Raw genomic sequence first — 18,960 nt, forward strand, 5'->3', positions numbered from 1 at the left:
CAGCGGAAGCATCGCCAGTGGGTCAGCCGCATTGACCGGCCAAAATTTGATTTGATGCATGCCCTTCGCATTGCTTCCCTTGTCATATCCAAAGACAGACGGAAGTCAAAAAAAAGCCGCAACTTCGATGAGTTTCGATGCAGAAGCCATCACAGGCAAAGCGCCCGCCGCAGGTATTCCAACGTCGCAATGCCAGAGTTGAGGTTCAGGCCGATGCGCTGCGAAGGCCGATCGACGTCACCTGACATGTCACGCTGCCATCTCCGACAAAAACGATGGATCGAAGGTCCCGGAGTTGAACCGTGTCTGTTCTCTGTCTTGCCCACGTGTCATCCTTCTGCCATCATTTCCTGCCATTTTGCTGCTGCCCAGTTGGAGAGACCGACGAATGCCAAGGGCGAGCTTTGCGGGTACGTACCGTTTGGAGAAGCAGGAATCCACTTCCTCCCCAACAGAACTGCGAAATCTCGAACCATCCCTGCCGGGCAGAAATGACCCGCACACCTTGTAAGTACTTTTTTCGGTATTTTAGCTTTATTTCTTTTCGGTTCTGTGCACCGGCGGCAGCTCAGCCAAAGCAGACGACGCTATTGGCCCAGCTAGAGCAAAGCCACCGACGGCGGGCCCCCACTCGACGTAATTGTGCAGTGCATCCGACGGGGTGCTCTCTGCTCAAGCCACAGTCGGATGACGCCACTGTCTTGCACAAACGCTGGAGGCAATTATTACGCATGTGCAAGGCGCGAGCTTGACGAGTCCTGCTGTTTGTACAAGCTGTCCGCCTCCTCCTCGGAGTGCTTCTGTTGTCCGTCGGGATGACGGATGGATACTTGTACGAATACAGAGAACACAGCAGGCAAGTTGTAACCGAGAGGCCACCGGTGCAGTTTCCGAGAGTTGCAATGAGAGAAAGAAAAAAGAAAGAGGAGCAGGGGACAGGCATGTCGCTCCTGCGCGCAATGCAATTTGTGAACGTGTATGGACAAAATCTCGATGGACATCGTGGCATTTTCCCACTCGTGACACGCGACTTGCGAACCCAGTTGACAGACAGTCCAACAACACACTATTCCTTCTCCATTGGCACTCGGGTGACAGCAATTGCAGCTTCACAACCGCGATTAACGACCGTCAGCTGTCAACTCGCCTTTAACCCAACTTCAAACTCCCCACGAACTCCTCCGTGGTCCGCATCCCGCCGACCGGAGTAGACGCTCCCCCACTAGCTGCAGGTCTAACACAAAGGTAGTCCATTATCCGTATCATATGCGCAATCTTGCTGCGTAGGTAGCTGTGCTCTGCTGCTCTACTGCACTGTTTTGCTTTACCTTGTCTTTGCTGTCACATCCGTCCGGCCAAAACTCGCAATCAGCCGAGCACACTTTATTCCGACTGGACTACCTTAGACCTTCCAACCAACCATTCACGGCTCTGGCTGGACCTACCCGTTCCAATAACGCGGCGCGCAAAAAGTGTAAACCTCTCAGAAGCCGTCGTTAGTATTCTACCCTCTTCCGTCCAATTGCCCTTCTTTCTCCGAAACCCAGGCCCAGACCTACCTAAGCTCTTTTTTTCCCTACCCTCCCCCTTCCCTGTGCTTTCGCTCTCCAATTGCACCCTCTCGTCAAAAAAGGTCCATCGTCATCAGCCATCACCCCTCCTAACTAAAACCAAGGCACAGCAGTCCAGCAACCACCACCCACGCCCGCAAGCAATCCTCCCACGCGGGATACGCCAGACGAAAACCCTTCCTACATACGACATACTACTGCCGATCAATCAAGCAACACAGTCCGCCCCCCCTTAGCTGCGGCCCGCTACCTTACCTAACCAAACGGCCGACTCCACGCCCTCACCACCAACTACCTCATCCACGGCCGGCAGACCGCTTCCAACTTCCAACTCCATCCCGTCCAACATCTCGAGCAACCCTCAAAACCCTTTCGGTCCCCCCACCACCACCAACACCGCCCAAGATGTCATCACCCTCGAGCTCCTCAGCAGCAGGCAAACGCAAGCGCCCCTCAACGACAGCCTCCATGCCCCAACCAGACCTCCAAGCTTCCTCCCGCGATGCCTCCGGCGAAGAGGGCGACAGCACCGCCCCGGAAACCGGCCGCCTGACCTCGACCTCCTCCCACCGCAAGTCCGACTCCACCGCCTCCGCCTCCGCCGGTCACCCGTCTAAGCGACAACGCGCCAACTCGGAGCGCTCCGTCCACGAGAACAGTAATGGCTCCTCCGCCCCCGCGGCGCAAGACCACACCCTCGACCCCGGCGAGCCCAGCGACACCACCGAGGCGAGCGTCGACATCGCCGAGCGCGTCGGCCGCAAGAAGAAGACCGTCTCGATCAAGGAGACCCCCGAGGACTCCATGCCCCCTCCCCCGATCGGCAAGCTCACCCACCCCGTGGGCTACAGGACGAACGACCCCCCCGCCGGACGTCCCGTGAGAGTATACGCCGACGGAGTGTTCGATCTCTTCCATCTCGGGTTCGTGTTTCCCAGCCTCTATCCCTCCCTCCCGAGAGAAAGTCACATGCTAACACTGCGACCGCACAAACAGCCACATGCGCCAGCTCGAACAAGCGAAAAAGGCCTTCCCGGACACCTACCTCATCGTCGGTGTAGCCGGCGACGTCGACACACACAAGCGCAAGGGTCTGACTGTACTCTCGGGCCGCGAGCGCGCCGAGACCATCCGTCACTGCAAATGGGTTGACGAGGTCATCGAGGACTGCCCTTGGATCGTCACCCCGGACTTCCTCGAGGCCCACAAGATCGACTACGTCGCCCATGACGACATTCCGTACGGCGCCGACGAGGGCGACGACATTTACAGGCCCATCAAGGAGGCCGGCAAGTTCCTGGTCACGCAGAGAACCGAGGGCGTCAGCACGACTGGCATCATCACCAAGTAGGTCCCTTTCCCTCCCGAAACGGGCACATTGCAAGCTTCGTGTTCCAAGCCCCCATCACCCAAAGAAGCACATAAACTGACTTCACCCGCTCACCAGGATCGTCCGCGACTACGAAAAGTACATTGCCCGCCAGTTCAAGCGCGGCACCCCCCGCCAGGAACTCAACGTCAGCTGGCTCAAGAAGAACGAGCTCGACCTCAAGCGCCACGTCCAGGAGCTGCGCGATAACATCCGCACAAACTGGTCCACCACCGGCCAGGAGCTCTCCCGCGAGCTGCGCCAGTACTGGCCCGCCTCCCGGCCCCAGTCCCCCGCCCCCGCCGCCCGCACCTCGTACATCCAGAACGGCGACCTCAACGCCGCCGCCGCCGGGAACCGCTCCAAGCTCAGCGTCGACATCCCGCCCACCACCCCCGGCGGCACCCCCGCGCCCACGTCGAACGACTTTATCACGGGATACGCGCTGGGTCTCGTCGGCGGTGTCCGCTCATGGGTAAGCTTCTCCGTTCCGGAGCGAGGTGACACGCACAAAGTATGCTAATCGGAATCGCAGATGACAAAGTCCAGGAGAGAGCAAGACAGCCCCTCCCGCCGCAACAGCGACGACGAGTCCGAGTCCGACGGCAAGAGCCCTCGCGGCCGCGTCGTCCCCCAGCAGCCCACCGCCGCCACCGCGGGCGCCTCATAATCAATAATCCTCTTCTGATCTGTCCCGCTCTCCCCCTTCGAACCGTCATGACATCTACCCAACTCTCTCTCCTCCTTTCTTCTACTAATTACTTCATGGCATGATGATGATGGGTCTCCTTACTCGGGAAAGGGTGGCAGGAGGAAAGGGAACCTTGGAACAACACACGAAAAAGGAAGGTGACGCCGGGGTTTTCCAAGCAGAACACAAAAAGAAGTGAAGGGAGATTCCCCACGAAACACGTATTGGGCGGTTCCGGTCGTAAACGCTCTTGTATCCATTAACCTGTCTCCCTTGGTTTCCTGCTTCTTATGAAGGCGTTTTTTTTTTGCGTAGTGTAACTGTCCGTCTTCGGGGACCTTTGCTCGCTTTACATTGACGAGTTGGTTCACGTTGCTTGTTTTTCTGTACTGCAATAGAATCGTTTCTACTGAAATCACATGACCTATGTCTTCCTCATCGCGAACCAAAATCGAGCTTGTCGAGTTAGTGAAAAGGAGCAGGCGGGCGCCCTCGGATTGGCTTTGTCATTTGCAAACAGACAAACGGCATATGAGCTTCGAAACCAGTGTCAAGTCATTTCGGACTCGGCTTCCGGCTCGTACTCGCCAGTTTGGAGAATTGCACCTCACAGATGGGACGAAATAAAGAAATGACGCCCGGAGCTCGAGGTAGGAGAGCTCCGACCTCGCCAACCGGGATGAACCTGGCATCTCTGAAGAAATTTGGAGTTGGTGCAGGAACTGCTGCGCATACAGATACGCACTCAATTACTCCTTCCCGCGTGCGGGCGAGGCCCGTCACGGTGACCCGAGGTGGTGCAGAGAAGAGACAGCTGTTGGTGCGGCGTGACGACCGTTTAGACTTTTGCTCTTCCTTTGGCGCGCGTAACCCACCACCCCTCCTGGCGCGGCCGCGGCTGCGGCCCCCAAAGCACGGGGTATTTCGACTTTTCAGCTTTTAAGCGCGGGGGAGCCTGGAGGGGGGTTATCACACTGCGCTGTCGGCCGACTATGATGGCAACGACGACGATGAGGAGGGGGATGTGAATGTTGGTGTTTCCTGCTGGGTCTCTGACGTGGCAGAGATGAGGGGTGTGCGCGTGATTGCGTGCGGTCCGGACGCAGTGTTGGGAATGGTATGTTGGTTTGAGGTGTGATCGGGGCCCCGTCCCTATCACCAACGATGGGACCCCCAAATGTTGGTTGTTTCAACTTTGTGGGTTGACAGCTTCATGGCTAATGAGTAGGGACGGCCACAGTTCAGCTCGCGACGAGCTCTCCATCTTTCCATGAGTGGAGATATCGAACCACGGCCTGAAATCGTTGGAGCTGGGAGATGCTCGAAAGAAGCCTGGTGACCTCGCCACTTAATCACAGGTCATGAAATGTGATGCTCTATCGGGAGTAACAAGCTGGGTGCCTGGCCGGGCAACTTGCGATGGAACCTCGGCCAGAGAAACTGAAGCAGTACCGCCTGCATGTGGTCTGTTGACCTTGGAGGCTGTACAGCCTCGTCACGAGGCAGATATCAAGGCTTGCGTCTCTGGGCTCGCAGATCATGATCCCGTCGCGGGCAACCATGACGGACTGGTGATGTGAAGCTTGCCACCGAGCCTTGTCAAAACCCGGACGAAGTCCGAACGATCCCGTCAACCGGCCTAGGGGGTAGAAAGGCGAGGCACATCGAAAAGCCTGCCGAGATGCATGAATCAGATCCAGGCCGGGGGTCTCGATTGCGGCATGCTGTGTCCAGGCCCCGGATTATCGCGCCGCGCCGGGTGGCTGATTATTCCATGTTGGTGCCTGGGTTTGACAGACAAACCAACGTTGGCTTTGGTCTTTGTTCACCACGCCCCTTGACAAGGTCCCAAACCCCCTGAACAGTGTGCCTTGTCAACTGGTCTGATGGTAGGATAGGTTGGATACCTGCGGCCACGGGTATGCGCCTATACTGACGACACTGGCGAACGATGGGCTGTGTGATGTGTTGGTTAGGGCGTACTTGTCAAACGGGCGCAAATCACTCCCACTCCACCGCACCTTCCAAAAGTTCTCTTCCCCATGTCGAAGGACCGATTCATCGAAATCATACGGTGATTTGCCGTGGAATGTATGGTTCTAGACCCTTCGCTGTGACTTACCGGCGAAATCACCTTCCCAGCCGCAACGAAGCGGGCGTCCACTGCGTGAGTAGCCATCTCCGCGAGGATTCTTTATTTTCGAACACGAGATTCAACATTGATGTCTTTGTTCAGCTCCCCTTTGGGGTCTGTTTCAAGCTTGCGGCGTCGAAGAAGGTCATGTCAGTCCTGCTCTGCCAGGCACATCCCATCACAGACATTTTGCATTGCCGCTTTCGGTAAGGTCTTTCGCGGCCCCATGATCCGATCTGCTAGCCGCCGCTGGACAGCTGAGATTGACGAACTGGGCGGAGAACTGGTCCAGGCAGCGAACACCAGCCGTTGAAGCTCGGGAAAGGAACCGCACCATGGGTTCTGCAGGTACAGACTCAGCTGAGACCAAACACGAGATATGGTGCATACGTCTCGGCGGACGAGGAGGAAGAGACATGATGGAGACCGTGCTGCTACCATAGACACGCTGCGTCTATTCACGATGAGAGTCGGGTGCGCTAATTTTGGCGCCAGACGCCGCTGACCGTTGAGCGTGATTCAAGCTTAACTTGACCGGATGTGCAGTTCCCGCCATCGCTTGATGGTTGACATGTTCGGAATAGGCAGAGCATGTCTTAGTCCTGCGACTTAGCCGCCCATGGTGGGTATGGGGGGCTGAGTATGCGGCAATGATGAGATGTGGGCGACGGGAAGGCTGAGTTTTGATCCTTTAGCCGGGAGGGAGTGCGGATATCCAGAGCCGCGAGCAGCAAGCCGCATCGCGTGCTACCCCACGCAAAGAAGCGCCTTGGCTTGATTGAATCTGTAGACCGAGGCACCGCCCCCAAGATTCAAGTGGAGTGCATCTTGCAAAGTGCGAGCCATCGAATATTTTGGTGGTTTGTGGGAGAAGACGATACCAGAGTCGTCCGACGGCTGAGTAAGGCAAGGATCCGCAGCAGCAGGCGTCATTGGTGGAAAGACGGTGATGGTTGGTTCCCGGCCATGTGCTGAGCATGCTCAGCGTGCCTTAGTCCCAAGCAGGAACGCGAGGGAACAGACGTTTCGGGCCGCTTCGTTGGATCAAACTTGCAGTGAAAGAAGGTTGACCTGTGGACGCAAAAGGACGGTTTGGTTGCGAAGACTTACCACATCGATGAGCCGTGACAGCGTCATCGCGACTCGTCTGAGGGGCCTCGAAGACTCTCGACTCTGCGCCGCGAAACAGGCAGACGCACCCGCCGTCGTTGGAGCTTCGCGCAGGCAACTACTCTCAAGCTGCTGCCTTGATCTACAAGACATCGCGGCTGAGTAATGTCTTGGACTCGGCTTGTGACTCGCATCTTGGACGATCGACAAACGGATTAGCTGAGCGGTTCCCACGGTACAAGCACAACGCAGATGGCAGACGACTCTTTGCTGATTACGTGAAGCATTTGATGACTTGCAGAGAGGCGTCGGGTTGGAGCAGTCGGCTCACGGCATGTCCCAGCCTTGACCGGTACCGTGCGATCTGTCAGTGGCTGGTGGTGGTTGCTGACAATGACCCGAGAGAAGAGCCGTTGCATACTGCCGCGCTGTTCGGCCGCAGCCTCGGCCGTAGAGAGATAGATGGGGAAGCGCAGTGCGACGGTGAAGAAGTGCGCAGCAGCAGTCGATGGTGGTGCGCCTCTGCCCTACGGATATGCAGCAGCCGTGGCAGTGGGATGGGATGGAAAGGGAAGATGCAATGCACCGTGGATCGGGCTATGTCCACGGTGTCGGTCGTTGGCGACGACATGGATGGGTGGTGCTCAGCGACGACGTTGTGCGACTGGGTCGGGGGCTGGGACTGGCTGAGGAGAAGGTTCTCCGCATGGTTCGCACTCGGGAAGGACTGCCAGACTTCAGATGGCAGCAGCAGCAGGACCAACTGGTTGGATCAGGCTGCAGCAAAGAGCAGCAGTCGGTCAACCATGGATGGTGCGGTACCAAATTGGATCCGTGGCCTCGAGACCTGTGGAGGTACCGCCGCAGAGCTGCAGAGTGGGCGGTACACCGTAATCGAGTGCTTCGTAGGTGATGTGTGTGTGTGTGGTTGCGTGTTGGGATCGCCGAAGGAACCTTCGTACCACGAAATGACGAGCAACGGTACTTTTGGGCGATCTGATGATGCGGGTCGGGGTCTGGGGTTCGTTGGGTTGAATCACAGGCATCTCATTCGCAATGTCGTGCCCCTTTTTCCCTATTTTAGCGAGGTTGGCGGGGAAATTCCGTGTTGCGTGAGGACAGGTAAGAGGGATCAAGGAGGTTGCGATGGTGGTGGTGCTCTGTGCTCTGTGGATGGATATTGAGATGCGAAAAATTTTCCTCGATGATGGAGAATCCGGTTTATTGTTTTGCAAGCAAGCTGAAGGTAGTGTCGGTGAGGGTCGCGATGGAAAATGCGATGGCACTAGGCTGATGTGCATGGAGCGACGTCAGGCGTTTGTTTCCATGTTCATGCCGGGCCTCTAGTTCAAACGGCCCTTCTACAAATGGGGTCGCCGCACCGTTCACTTACTTAGCTACGGCCTGGGCTGGGCAGCTGTCCACCACTGGACGGGGACCGACGGCTGTACTGTGTGCGTGTACAGTGAGTGAACAGTGCACCGATGCGTGGCAGGCGACCTGGGACGGCGGGATCAAGCCGGGGGAAAGAGCTCAGATGGTACTAAAAATACCTTAGGGTTAAGCGCCGACCCTGGTCCCTTCCGTTGAAGGTTAGGCGGCCCCTGCCAATGACAAAAAGACAACGGTCGGGGAGTGGCAGGCTCTTCCGGAAGGGTGGGGCCCGAGCAACTTCCTCACTCGGCGAGGCGGCGAGGCAGCGACGATGCGGTGCAGAGCGGACACTGGCAGGAGCAACTCGCCCTCACGGTGAAGGGCCAAGATATCAGCATCTTTAGAGTTCACGGGGGTTGCGGTTGACCGAGGTTGGATTCGAGAACAAACTCCGTTCTGCATCTTGGCTTTCAGCCGTTAGCCGCGTTGACCGGTCTTGTCTTCGCTGGTGGAGGTTGATGGATGACAGGTGACGGCTAACCGCCTCGTTTTTTTGGTCTTCTTTCCTTTTCGCTCTCGTTATTGCAAATACCAAAATGAGTTATTGCAGGGATCCCACGGCGTCCACGGAGCTGCGGAGAGCGAACAACGGACAGCTCAGCTGAAAAGCTTTACCTCACAATTATCGAACCATGAGTCGAGCAGGAGGTGGTAACGGAAATCCAGCTTTGAAGCGGCACAGCATGCACCGCACAGCTGTGTTGTTGGAGCTGGTGCATTGCCTGGAAACGGCCGGTGATATCGCGATGTGATGCGATGCGAGTGCCACTGCAAGGTACCATCGAAGGAATATGCGCCCGCGGCAAGGCATTTCCTTTCTTCAGTTCGCATTCGTTCTTCTTACCGCCGTCAATCTTCAGCAAGATGAGGCCAGAAACAGAAAATGCACCACCAGGTCCGGGTCGGATGATCCTTCCCGTGCGCGTGATCGATACACCTCACCTCCTTCCTTCCTCATGCTGAGGTACCTACCTACCTACCCTACCGGTTGGTGCTCCTTCCTGGCTTCGAGGTAAGGTAGGTAGGGTTGGTACCTCAGGTCATCACATCACCAACAGGAAGCGACGTTGTTGGAAACGGACGGGAAGGCACTGCTGATAGGTACCTAGCGAGGGGCTTGGTGCCGGGTCCTGCCTTCCTACCTTAGATGGCCAGATGGCCGAGGCCGGCCCTTTCCAGGTTCTGTTCCTCCTGCCAGACGAGTCAACCTAACGAATTGCCGAAGCAACCTGGAAAACTTCAAGGTGCACTGCTCACCCGGAATCCACCCAACGAATAGGATCGGATCACAATCCCTCCGGCAGCGACTGATCCTCCTCCACCTGGTCACCGCACATACGGGCAATCGAGCCTGGGACTTGAATCATTGCCGAGATCATCGGTGCAAATCCTTCCCCCGTCCCGCTGCTTCCCCGCCCTAGGTTGGGGGACGATATCCCACCTCGGTCCCAAGCTAGAGGCCTGGCCTGTTGTTGGCAAGGTACGGATAGAATTTTTCACACCACCACTCCGGTGTCATTCTTGGTTGAGAGAGGTATCCCTACTCACCACTATTACCTAGTTAGGTTCCAACAACAACAATTTACGACAGTGTGCAGTACAATCCAGCTGAATACCTTGGACATTCGCCAACATTTCGCAGTGATCTGCAGGTCCCGAAACTTGAAACAGCCCCCATCACTGCAAATCAACCAACAGGCCGTTTCAACACCAGATATCGCGCATGCAGCACTCTCGGCCGGTCCGGCCCCCAAACCCAATTCGACCCAAAGGCCCGTTCAGGTCTCAACGGCCCCTGATTATCTTGTCCTCCCTCCCGGAGGTCCTGTGCTGGTGGTCCTGGTGGTCCTGGACTGAGATCTACGAATACTCGGCTGGTCGTGGGTCTCAGAGCAAGGGCCGTGGCCGTGGCCGTCCCCCCGTTCCACTGCGAGCCGATATGCCCCGGCCTCCAAAATGCCATGCAGCCGATTCGGACCCCAAGTTGCGACGGCAGACGGCTTTCACCCGCCATCATCACGCACAGAAGATGAAACACTGAAGAATTTCTCCCCCGTGGTCGCATCTCGCTTTCACCGTTTCCCGCTCCCGTTCCTCCCTTGATTGAAATGCGACCTACCCGGACCCATCCGTCCCTGCAGTCGGTCCAGGCCGTCGGTGTGTGCCCCATTCGGAAACCCCACCTTTTCGTGGTCGGCTCTCGCCAAAAAAGCACTCGTCTTCGTACCTACGCAGTACGGATACCTTACCAAAAACCCTTTTCCTACCGACTTATGCCCATGCCATGTCATGCCCAGACTAAGGCAAGTGTCGTCTTTTAGCGTGTCTCGACAACCAACGACTTCATCTCCCTCGAGATAGCTATGCACTCTACAGCAAATCATCTGCCACACCAACTTGCAACGAGCTGAAAATATTCGCATCATCCGCGCGCGATACACGCTTTGCGACCGTTTCAAGCAGATTGATCTCGAGATATATCGAGCATCACGAGTTTGCAACTCACTTACAAAAATAGGTTTCCATTTCCGAGTGGTTCGTTCACCTTCGCGCCAATGGGGCCTTTGCTTGGAGCTGCGCCTGAGCCCCTGCTGTCCCCGCTGCGTCGGGGTGGGCTATCCCTGTCATCGCCCTGTCCCTCGCCCATGGATGTCTCTCAGCGGGCCGGGCGCTGCATGGCGTTTCTTGATGCTCCCGTCTTGATTGACATTATCAACCAACGGCTCGGTTGCGTTGCTACTACGATATCTGCATTTTTGGCACCCGTCACTGAGCCTGTCGATGCCCATGGTCTCCGGAAGCCGGAGATCGACAATCAATAAGGAGATTATCGGATTACCAATATGAATCTGAGTCAAAGCATGGCTGGCAGGGAATCTGCCTCCGAGGTCCGAACCCCTGAGCCGGGTGGCTCTGCCGACTCTCCTTCAATCCACGGATTCAGGATTCCTCGGTCCTCGGTCCTGACATCATTGTGTCTCTCCCTTTGCACCGCCGCAACGGAACACCAGACGGTTGGGTGTATGTGTCCCTCCGCCCGGGAGACGGAAGAGACATAGGTGCCAGAATTACATACATCGCCTCAGCAAGGAGGGGAGGGCTGATTGGTATACAAGCCGCAGGTTGTGTTGCTTATTATGGACGGACCGAGAGTCACAAGACATGCGGCGCTGCTGTGGTTGTGAGCAAAAGCGACATCACGCAGTCAGCCGTCCCCCTCCCCCACCAGCGCGCATAGGTACTCACTCTAACACCGTCACAGACAGATAAGTCTTGAAATTCACTCACTCTTTTTTAACGGAAAGGCTGCAACAACAGCAAAACGCTGGTCGTCAAGTCGTCAGTCAGCCGCTGCCTGCTCTGTGCCTCTGTCTAGCAAGTTTTCCACCGGGATCGGTTACATTTCCCTGTGCCCTGTAAAGTCAAAATCCAAAAAGGGCAAGCCAAGTTTGCAGGGGTTGTTGACAGGGACGCCGACTCATGCATGCACTGCAATGACAACGGTTTACTTTACGGTTGAGGCTGCGCCTCACTTCGTCTGACATTTTTTTCTCCCTCTCTCTCTTGCAGCACGTCGCTCAGTGTGTCTCTCTACAAGCAATTCCCCCAGAAAAGACGCACTCACAGCCACGTCTTCCCACCACGGACGCTAGCGGCCGCTACTGTGGGAAACGGAATGACCGCGCTCCATTTGGCGCCGCTATTCCCTCTCGTATCAACACGGTGACGCCATAACCGCATGTCGCTATTCCTGTTCGAGGGACAGCGCTCTCCCTTTTGACAGAATGGCGGCCTTTTTCGCTGTTTTTTCTGCCCCTACTGCATTACTTTGCAATACCCAGCATTTCCACCGCCGGCAGGGCCTGTATGTACGGTATTGCTGTCTCTGACATGACAGCACATACCTTATCAAATCTTCAAAAGATCAACATGAACGGGAAATGAGGCGTCTGTCTGGGGTTTCGCCGACATGCGATCGATTCACGATCTTGTCTTGATCTCCCGAGACAGGAGGAGAGACACGGCCAAACAGCTCGAAAGAGGCACCATCACCATGGTTTCATTCCGCGGCTGCTGCATAGCATCCTCATCGTGCCGCGGCTTTTCCGCCCCAGCCCTATACACCATTAACAGACGAGACAGACGAGACGATCCCAGACGCGCTCATTCCGTAGCATCGCGGCAAATTTACACCTAAACTCGGGGAGACGCTGCGTGGGACCCGTGGGACCCCCGTCTACAGTGCCAGCCCGCAGCCTTGGAGGGCTGAGTCGTATGACAGGCATCTGGCAGCTCTACCAATCAACCCGACGCCATATGCAGTGGTGGGCGACCGAACCCCAGCTCGGCCGATACCCTTTCGAAGGAGTACCTTGCATTTTTCGACCTGCCTCCATGTCCAGTGCCCTTCATCACCCATGTCTACCGCTGACAGGGGACTAGAGGCCTCAAGAGAACAGCCTCCTTGAAGAGCTGTCACCCTCCCGCCTCTACTTCTGCTCACGCGCACCTGCGTCTGCTCTCTTCTCAATATAGCAATGTCTGGCACCAACAGCACGATCACTATCTTTGTCTCTTTTCTTCGTTCAGTTCCATTGCATATGGGGATCGCTTAGAACCAACTGCTCACAGTTCCAACTCTTGTCTGCAACCTGCACACTTGCACTGCAGCCCGGTTCTGCACCTCGACTGACCTCTCACCCTTACCCTGACACCCCGCCTGTTGGTCAGGCTGACAACCAAGAACCGCCCCCCAAAATCTTGCCTTACCGTACCTTACTGCCTATTTCCCCCCAGTTACCTTAGTGTTAGCCTTCCTTTCTACAACGACGCCCCCCTTCTTCTTGGACCCTGATTGCCTTGCCCCCCCAATTCACACTGCGTCTGGATGTTGGGGGTTGCTGCCATCTCCATTCTCTGCTGCACCTCACGCTCTATTCCCAGGAGAGCACTCAGCTGGGCTGTGTATTACTAAGTTTGGCTCTGTTGCTTGCTCTGCGTTTCCCACTCTGGCCACACAACAGCTCTGCCGACAAAACCTCCCAACGGCGGGAATCATAAACCATGGCCAGCCTCCAGGATATCATGAATGTCGATGAGGACCAACTCGACTCCCACACCAATAAGAAGGACCAGCTCCCAACCTCATCAAGCATATATCACCAACCATATCTAGCACCCAGCCCAACATACAACTCGGGTTATGCGACAGGCGGAGACCAAGCAGACAGTTCAGTAACGAAGAAACGAAGTCCTCCAACACGCATCACAAAGTCCTCTACCGGTTCGTCGTCTTCGTCCGGCCGACAATCAACATCTCGTCGACGAAGCAACGTTAGCCCTGAAAACATGGACCCTTCGCAGTATGGATACGGCTATGGTGGGCCGTCTGGAGGCCACGATCCTTCCGGCGCGCCCTCGAGACCGTTCAGCAACACGCCTCCCGGCTCGGATATGCCAGTAAAGTTGACACCGATCACTGGGCGGGTTAGTCGCGCGAAAAAGGGTATGAAGGTTCACACTTGTGATATCTGCCGCCCTCCCAAGGTAAGCTACGTCCTCGATCAACTTTCGGCGCATTCTGACTTTGACCAGACCTTTACGCGTGCCGAACACTTGAGGTAAGACATGCCGCGGTGCGTTGGTCACCTCATCAACTGACAAACATCCAGGCGACACCAACTTAGTCACGAAACTCCCCAGTACGCGTGCTCTGTGCCAGGTTGCGACAGGGCGTTTCACCGCAAGGATCTTCTTGAGCGCCATCAGCAACGACAGTATGTTGTCCAGGCGAGGCATTGAAACTTTCTTACTGACTTTCCCAGTGAACTGGAGGGCGACAAGGCGTCAAGAAGCGGAGGCGCAAGTCAGAGCCGACGGACCTCTGCCGGCTCTCTGGAAAGCGGCGTTCGTGGCATGGGGCTCCAGCATCCCGTCCTCGGGTACCCACCGAACGCGTCAACCCCGACCCAAAGTCTCCCGATGACGCCGAGCATGTCGAATCCAGGCGGCTACCAATCGATGAACGCGCCTGACGTGAGCAAGTCAATGTCTCCTCACATGGGCAACGAATATCGCCCTTCGTCCGGAGGTCCTAGTTACGGTGGAGGATACACCTTGTCCGGTCAATCCCAACCAGCCATTCTTCAACACTCACCTAATCACGGCTACGATACCACTCCATCGTTTGGCGCTGTCGACTACAGCCAACCTCGAACGACGCCTGAATTTCCTTCCCTGTATCTGCAGACCCATGGACTTGGTATTCAGATGCCTGGTGGCCCTGACGGACTGCCCGACCTCTCCCACGCACAGGACAACGCCGGATGGCCATCTTCGGCTTCCGATAGCACGTACTCAACGCCTTCCGACAACTCTCGCCCCCGTGCGCTCTGGCCGACGGCAAGGGCCAATACCGAGTGGTCAAGCAACCTTCTGCCACCTTACAGGGATGCCAGCCTCGACATTACGAATCCCATGTTCTACCAGTTCCCGACTTCGCCCCATATCAGCACGCCTCAAGTCTACCCTTCGGTCGACGTCTCGATTTCTGGATACTCTGACGAGCAGACGCTCCTCGATCCTCACCAACAACCCCGGTTTACCAATACTGTTCGTAGCCCGACCCCGCCGGTGACGTCGGCATCGGCTCAATCTTCTGAAACTTTAGTCACCCCGTCGACGGCACTACCATCAGACCGGATGATGAACTCACTCGCTTGCCTGGGCCGTCAGAAAGAGGTGGCGTTGGGCCTCCTGGCGGCCCCAGCCCTGATGCAAGGCTCTGTGCCTCTGCCTCCTGCGAATGTCTGCAAAGCCATCCCCAACTACCTCGAGGTCTACTGGGAGAAGGTGCATCACATCTTCCCAGTCGTACACAGAAGGACCTTTGAGGCCGCAGCGGAGCAGATTGATGTGCTCCGTTGCGCCATGGCTGCAGTCGCTACTCAGTACATGAGTACTAAGGAGGACCGCATCAGGGGGAATCAATTGCATGAATACGCCTGGCAACAATGCAGACGCGTAGGTCACCATGTCTTTTTCACCAAACATTCCACTAACCATATCCAGTTCCTTCAATGGGATGTGCCTGTCATGCAATCGATTTTGCTATGTGAGTTCTTCGCTCGTTTCCGCGGGAGACGAGCGGCCATCCGGCCATCCAAAGAATTCGAGTCCATCTACTCTAGGGTAAGTCCTCTTCTCTAATGTTCCGTTCTTTGATCTACTTTCTTCTAGCTTTCGCCTTGATTTCTCATTTGGTTTCTTTCTTTGGTTCTCGTGTCTCTCAAAACAACAGCATTCTAAGCCATCTCCAGGTCTCCGACAACTCTGTCATCTTCGCCACAGTCCCCATGTCCGGGCCGAACACAGTCAGATGGCACACCTGGCTCGACACCGAAACCCGCCGCCGCCTCCTGGCCGCCTGCTTCGTTCTGGATACCCACAGCTCCGTCTACCTGGAACAACAACGTGTCCGCGACTACGACATTGCCGCCGACGGCGTTCCTAACATCCCTCTCATCGGCCCTTCCAACGACCTATGGGAAGCCCCCAGCGCCGAGGCCTGGGCTGCAGCCGTTGCCGCAAAGACGGACTCCCGCGACGACCAATCCCTCCTTTCCCTCATCAATCCAGACACCCTCTCCGCCACGAGCATCAACTTACACCTCCCCTTCGACCGCGCCGTTATCCTCGCCTTCGAGACCCTGCTCCTCCCCGCTCGCGACGACGCCACCAAGCTCTCCCACTCAGAGACCGAAATTGCGGAACCAGAGACCTACCGTATGGCAAACATCTTCCCAGACTGCCCCATCGCAAACACCTATCTTGCCCTCGCCCACACCCCACTCCACGACCTCCTCGCAGTCTCGGGCGACAGCTGGATCTTTAGCCAAAAGGTCCTCCAGCCAAAGTCCTTTGCGGACCACCAGAAGCGCCTCGCAAAGTGGTGCGACTCAGGCGACGCCGCTGTTGCCGTCGTCTTTGCCTGCCGTGCTCTCCGGGCCTTCACGGAGCATGGCAACTCGGAGCATGACCTCGATGAGGACGATGAGATGGATGTCTGGGAGATGGGCCGCCCGAGAATGTGGAAGGACGACATCTCGGACTACTGGGGCATGTACGTCTGCGCCCTCGTCTGCTGGGCCTACGGACACCGCACCACCCCACGCGAGAACGCGGGCGAGGGCGACGACAGCGCCGCGCTTAGGTGGATCCGCACCGTGGCCAGCATGCGCGCCAAGGACGTCCTCAAACTGCGCTCCAAGAAGGATGCCATCGCCACTGTGGGCCTGGTCAGGCGTTGGCTTGACATGGACTGCATCGGCGGACGGAGCCGCTTGTATGTCGACGCAGTCGGCGTGTTGAAGAAGTTGGAGGAGGGTGTCAACTGGAAGTGCTTCTAACGGCCTTTTTCTTTATTCTGTTCCACGCTCCCCCCTTTTTTCTTGCATTTGTTGGATTTCGACATGGCACAACAGCACATTGAGCGGTAGCCAGTGGGGGAGGTTAATACCTATTTGCATTGTATACTTATGAATAATGACGGGTTGGGCATTTTCTTATCTCATCTTGTTTTCTTTTTCATTTTCGTTTCACAAACAGCATACAGGGGACGCAGGTACTTGTTGAGAGGAGGTGATTCAGTTAGGAGAGGTGGTTTGAGAGAGAAAAGTTGTGCAATGCTGGAGAAAGATATACAGACATGTCGGCGCCGAGGCGTTTGATGAGATGAGAACACACACACACACATATCATTTTAGACGCATATTTATAAACATGGCGGGCTTGTATGGATAGGCATAGGAATACATCTGTTTGCATGTTACATGATACTCTGAAGATGCTGGTGACGGGTGATGGCGGCGACTGAGATCGGTCTATGGCTCTTGTTTGTTTGGTCAGCCCACGGGATGAGATAGATTGCTTTCTTGGACTTGAGCGAGCACCTCAGCAGAGAGGATCCTGGGTCACTTGTCTGCTGTGTCGCGCTTCTCCAGGTTTTTGGAGGGGTTACTTGTTCAAGGTCTGCTGGGCGGAAGGGATGTTTGAAGTCAGGGTGGGCGGCTGCCGTGCTGCGGAAGTATATATGAAGGGGGACGAGAGCGTAGATGTTAGCCCAGCAAGCAATCAATATGCATTGCATGGAGGTCAATGGAGGTTCGCAGATCGACGTTGTATTCTCGTTGCGAGATACGTTCCCCCCTTGGGCTGCGGCGATCCGCGGCAGGCATGCATACGGCATGCTCCCATCCACGCATGGATTGGAGCTTGCGGCGTCGGGCTCTGGCGGCGATGTGTGCGTATTTGAGGAATCAACGTGAGGTGAAGGATCAGGATGGGTCTTGATAGGAAGTGGTGTATGATTCTGTCGCCGAACGGGATTCTGGTGTTGGGTTGATGACAAGGGTATGAGACGGCTTGCTTGTAAGCAAACAACGAAAGGAAGGGTTGATTTGTGCTTTGAGATGGTATTTTGGGGGACCGTTGACGAATATATACCCGTTTGCAAAACGCTGCTTTTCCTGCGGAATCGAGCCGGTCATCTGATGTGAGAGCGGGCAGCTGGTGGTATAAATAAGAGCATTCGGCTTTTCTAATACATCCCACAAGCGACAATTGCGTTCCATTTAGTCATTGTTGTTCGTACTTAATCCGTTCCTGCGTCGAAAGCATGAGGTCCCCCTTGGAGGGCAACTTCAATATTAGATTGCGAGGTCCTTGAACGACAGGAAACGGCCGTCGTCTCTGGTTGCAGTAGTATCCGAGTATACCCAAGAATACAAGGTGGATTACAGCGCGGTAGCTGGGTATGAGGGCTTGAAGTCGCGCTTGGTGCAGTCGCAAGATGGACGTTGGAGAGAGAGGGGGGGGGGGGGGGGGGGGGCGGCGGGCGCGCGTGACTGCGAGTATGCCGCCAGTCGTGGCTTCGAACTAAGTCCAATCGAACGGAGACTTCATCGTGAGTACATTGTGGCGGCTTGACAGGGTTGAGGGGTAGAGTTGTTGCTGTTTTATACTCACTGAACAAGCCAGTGTCTTGCCCCGGGGGAGAATCTCCAGGTGGAAGGCTTCGTCTGCGTTATGGAATGGGACGTTGTGATGCCGAAGAGTATATAAAGGGTACATGGGTGTGTATGATGTCCACCACGCAACAGAATCCGCTGAAAACACACTTCCCTTTCTTTCACAGATCAATCCTTGTTGCGAGGTGCATTTGCCCTCCGTCGGGCGATGCTTTGGCAGACGTGCTTCAGGGGTGTAGGTTCGAGTTTTTAGGCCTTTGGCCTTTGGCTTTTGGCTTTCGGGTGCGGTGGCGATGTTTGCGTATCTGGAGCTGTATACGCAAGAAGGAAGGACGGTCGTGGGTTTCGGAGGGTATGAGTTCTGTTTCCTGTCGTCGAGGAATCGTCTCGGGGCTGTGACGTGTCCTACTTTGCCCGCAAGTAGATGTTAGATGGCTTGTTTCTAAGACAATAACTTTACGATGATCAAATTTTCTTGCAAATGGTATGTCAGAGACACGGACGGATTATATATACCCTTTGCAGTGCGAATGTCTGGTTGGAGCAAGACGGCGGCTGGACGATGTAGAGACCTGACATGACACTCGTGGTATAAATGAGAAGGACTGGTGTTTCGCGCAATA

General features: G+C 55.9%; 3 protein-coding genes across 3 annotated transcripts; all 3 read left to right on the plus strand.

The window, feature by feature from the left end:
• Positions 1-1,976: 1,976 nt before the first annotated feature.
• CGGC5_v015787 (putative choline-phosphate cytidylyltransferase) lies at positions 1,977-3,610 on the plus strand (the record flags this gene model as incomplete). Its single annotated transcript, XM_032020409.1, has 4 exons — positions 1,977-2,494; positions 2,568-2,918; positions 3,019-3,415; positions 3,476-3,610. The coding sequence occupies 4 exons, from the start codon at positions 1,977-1,979 to the stop codon at positions 3,608-3,610; spliced, it is 1,401 nt and encodes a 466-aa protein (XP_031882516.1).
• Positions 3,611-13,658: 10,048 nt separating this feature from the next.
• On the plus strand, positions 13,659-15,015 carry KLF4 (Krueppel-like factor 4; the record flags this gene model as incomplete). The annotated part of the gene is made up of 5 exons (XM_032020408.1): positions 13,659-13,856; positions 13,905-13,930; positions 13,982-14,086; positions 14,135-14,921; positions 14,980-15,015. 5 exons carry the CDS (start codon positions 13,659-13,661, stop codon positions 15,013-15,015), a joined length of 1,152 nt encoding a protein of 383 aa, XP_031882515.1.
• A 68-nt stretch (positions 15,016-15,083) lies between these two features.
• Positions 15,084-16,717, plus strand: klf1-0 (Zinc finger protein klf1; the record flags this gene model as incomplete). The annotated part of the gene is made up of 3 exons (XM_032020407.1): positions 15,084-15,332; positions 15,381-15,500; positions 15,629-16,717. 3 exons carry the CDS (start codon positions 15,084-15,086, stop codon positions 16,715-16,717), a joined length of 1,458 nt encoding a protein of 485 aa, XP_031882451.1.
• Positions 16,718-18,960: the final 2,243 nt, after the last annotated feature.

This window comes from Colletotrichum fructicola (assembly GCF_000319635.2).
Source record: "Colletotrichum fructicola Nara gc5 chromosome Unknown KSG_Nara_v1_contig10, whole genome shotgun sequence".
Lineage (NCBI taxonomy): Eukaryota > Fungi > Ascomycota > Sordariomycetes > Glomerellales > Glomerellaceae > Colletotrichum > Colletotrichum fructicola.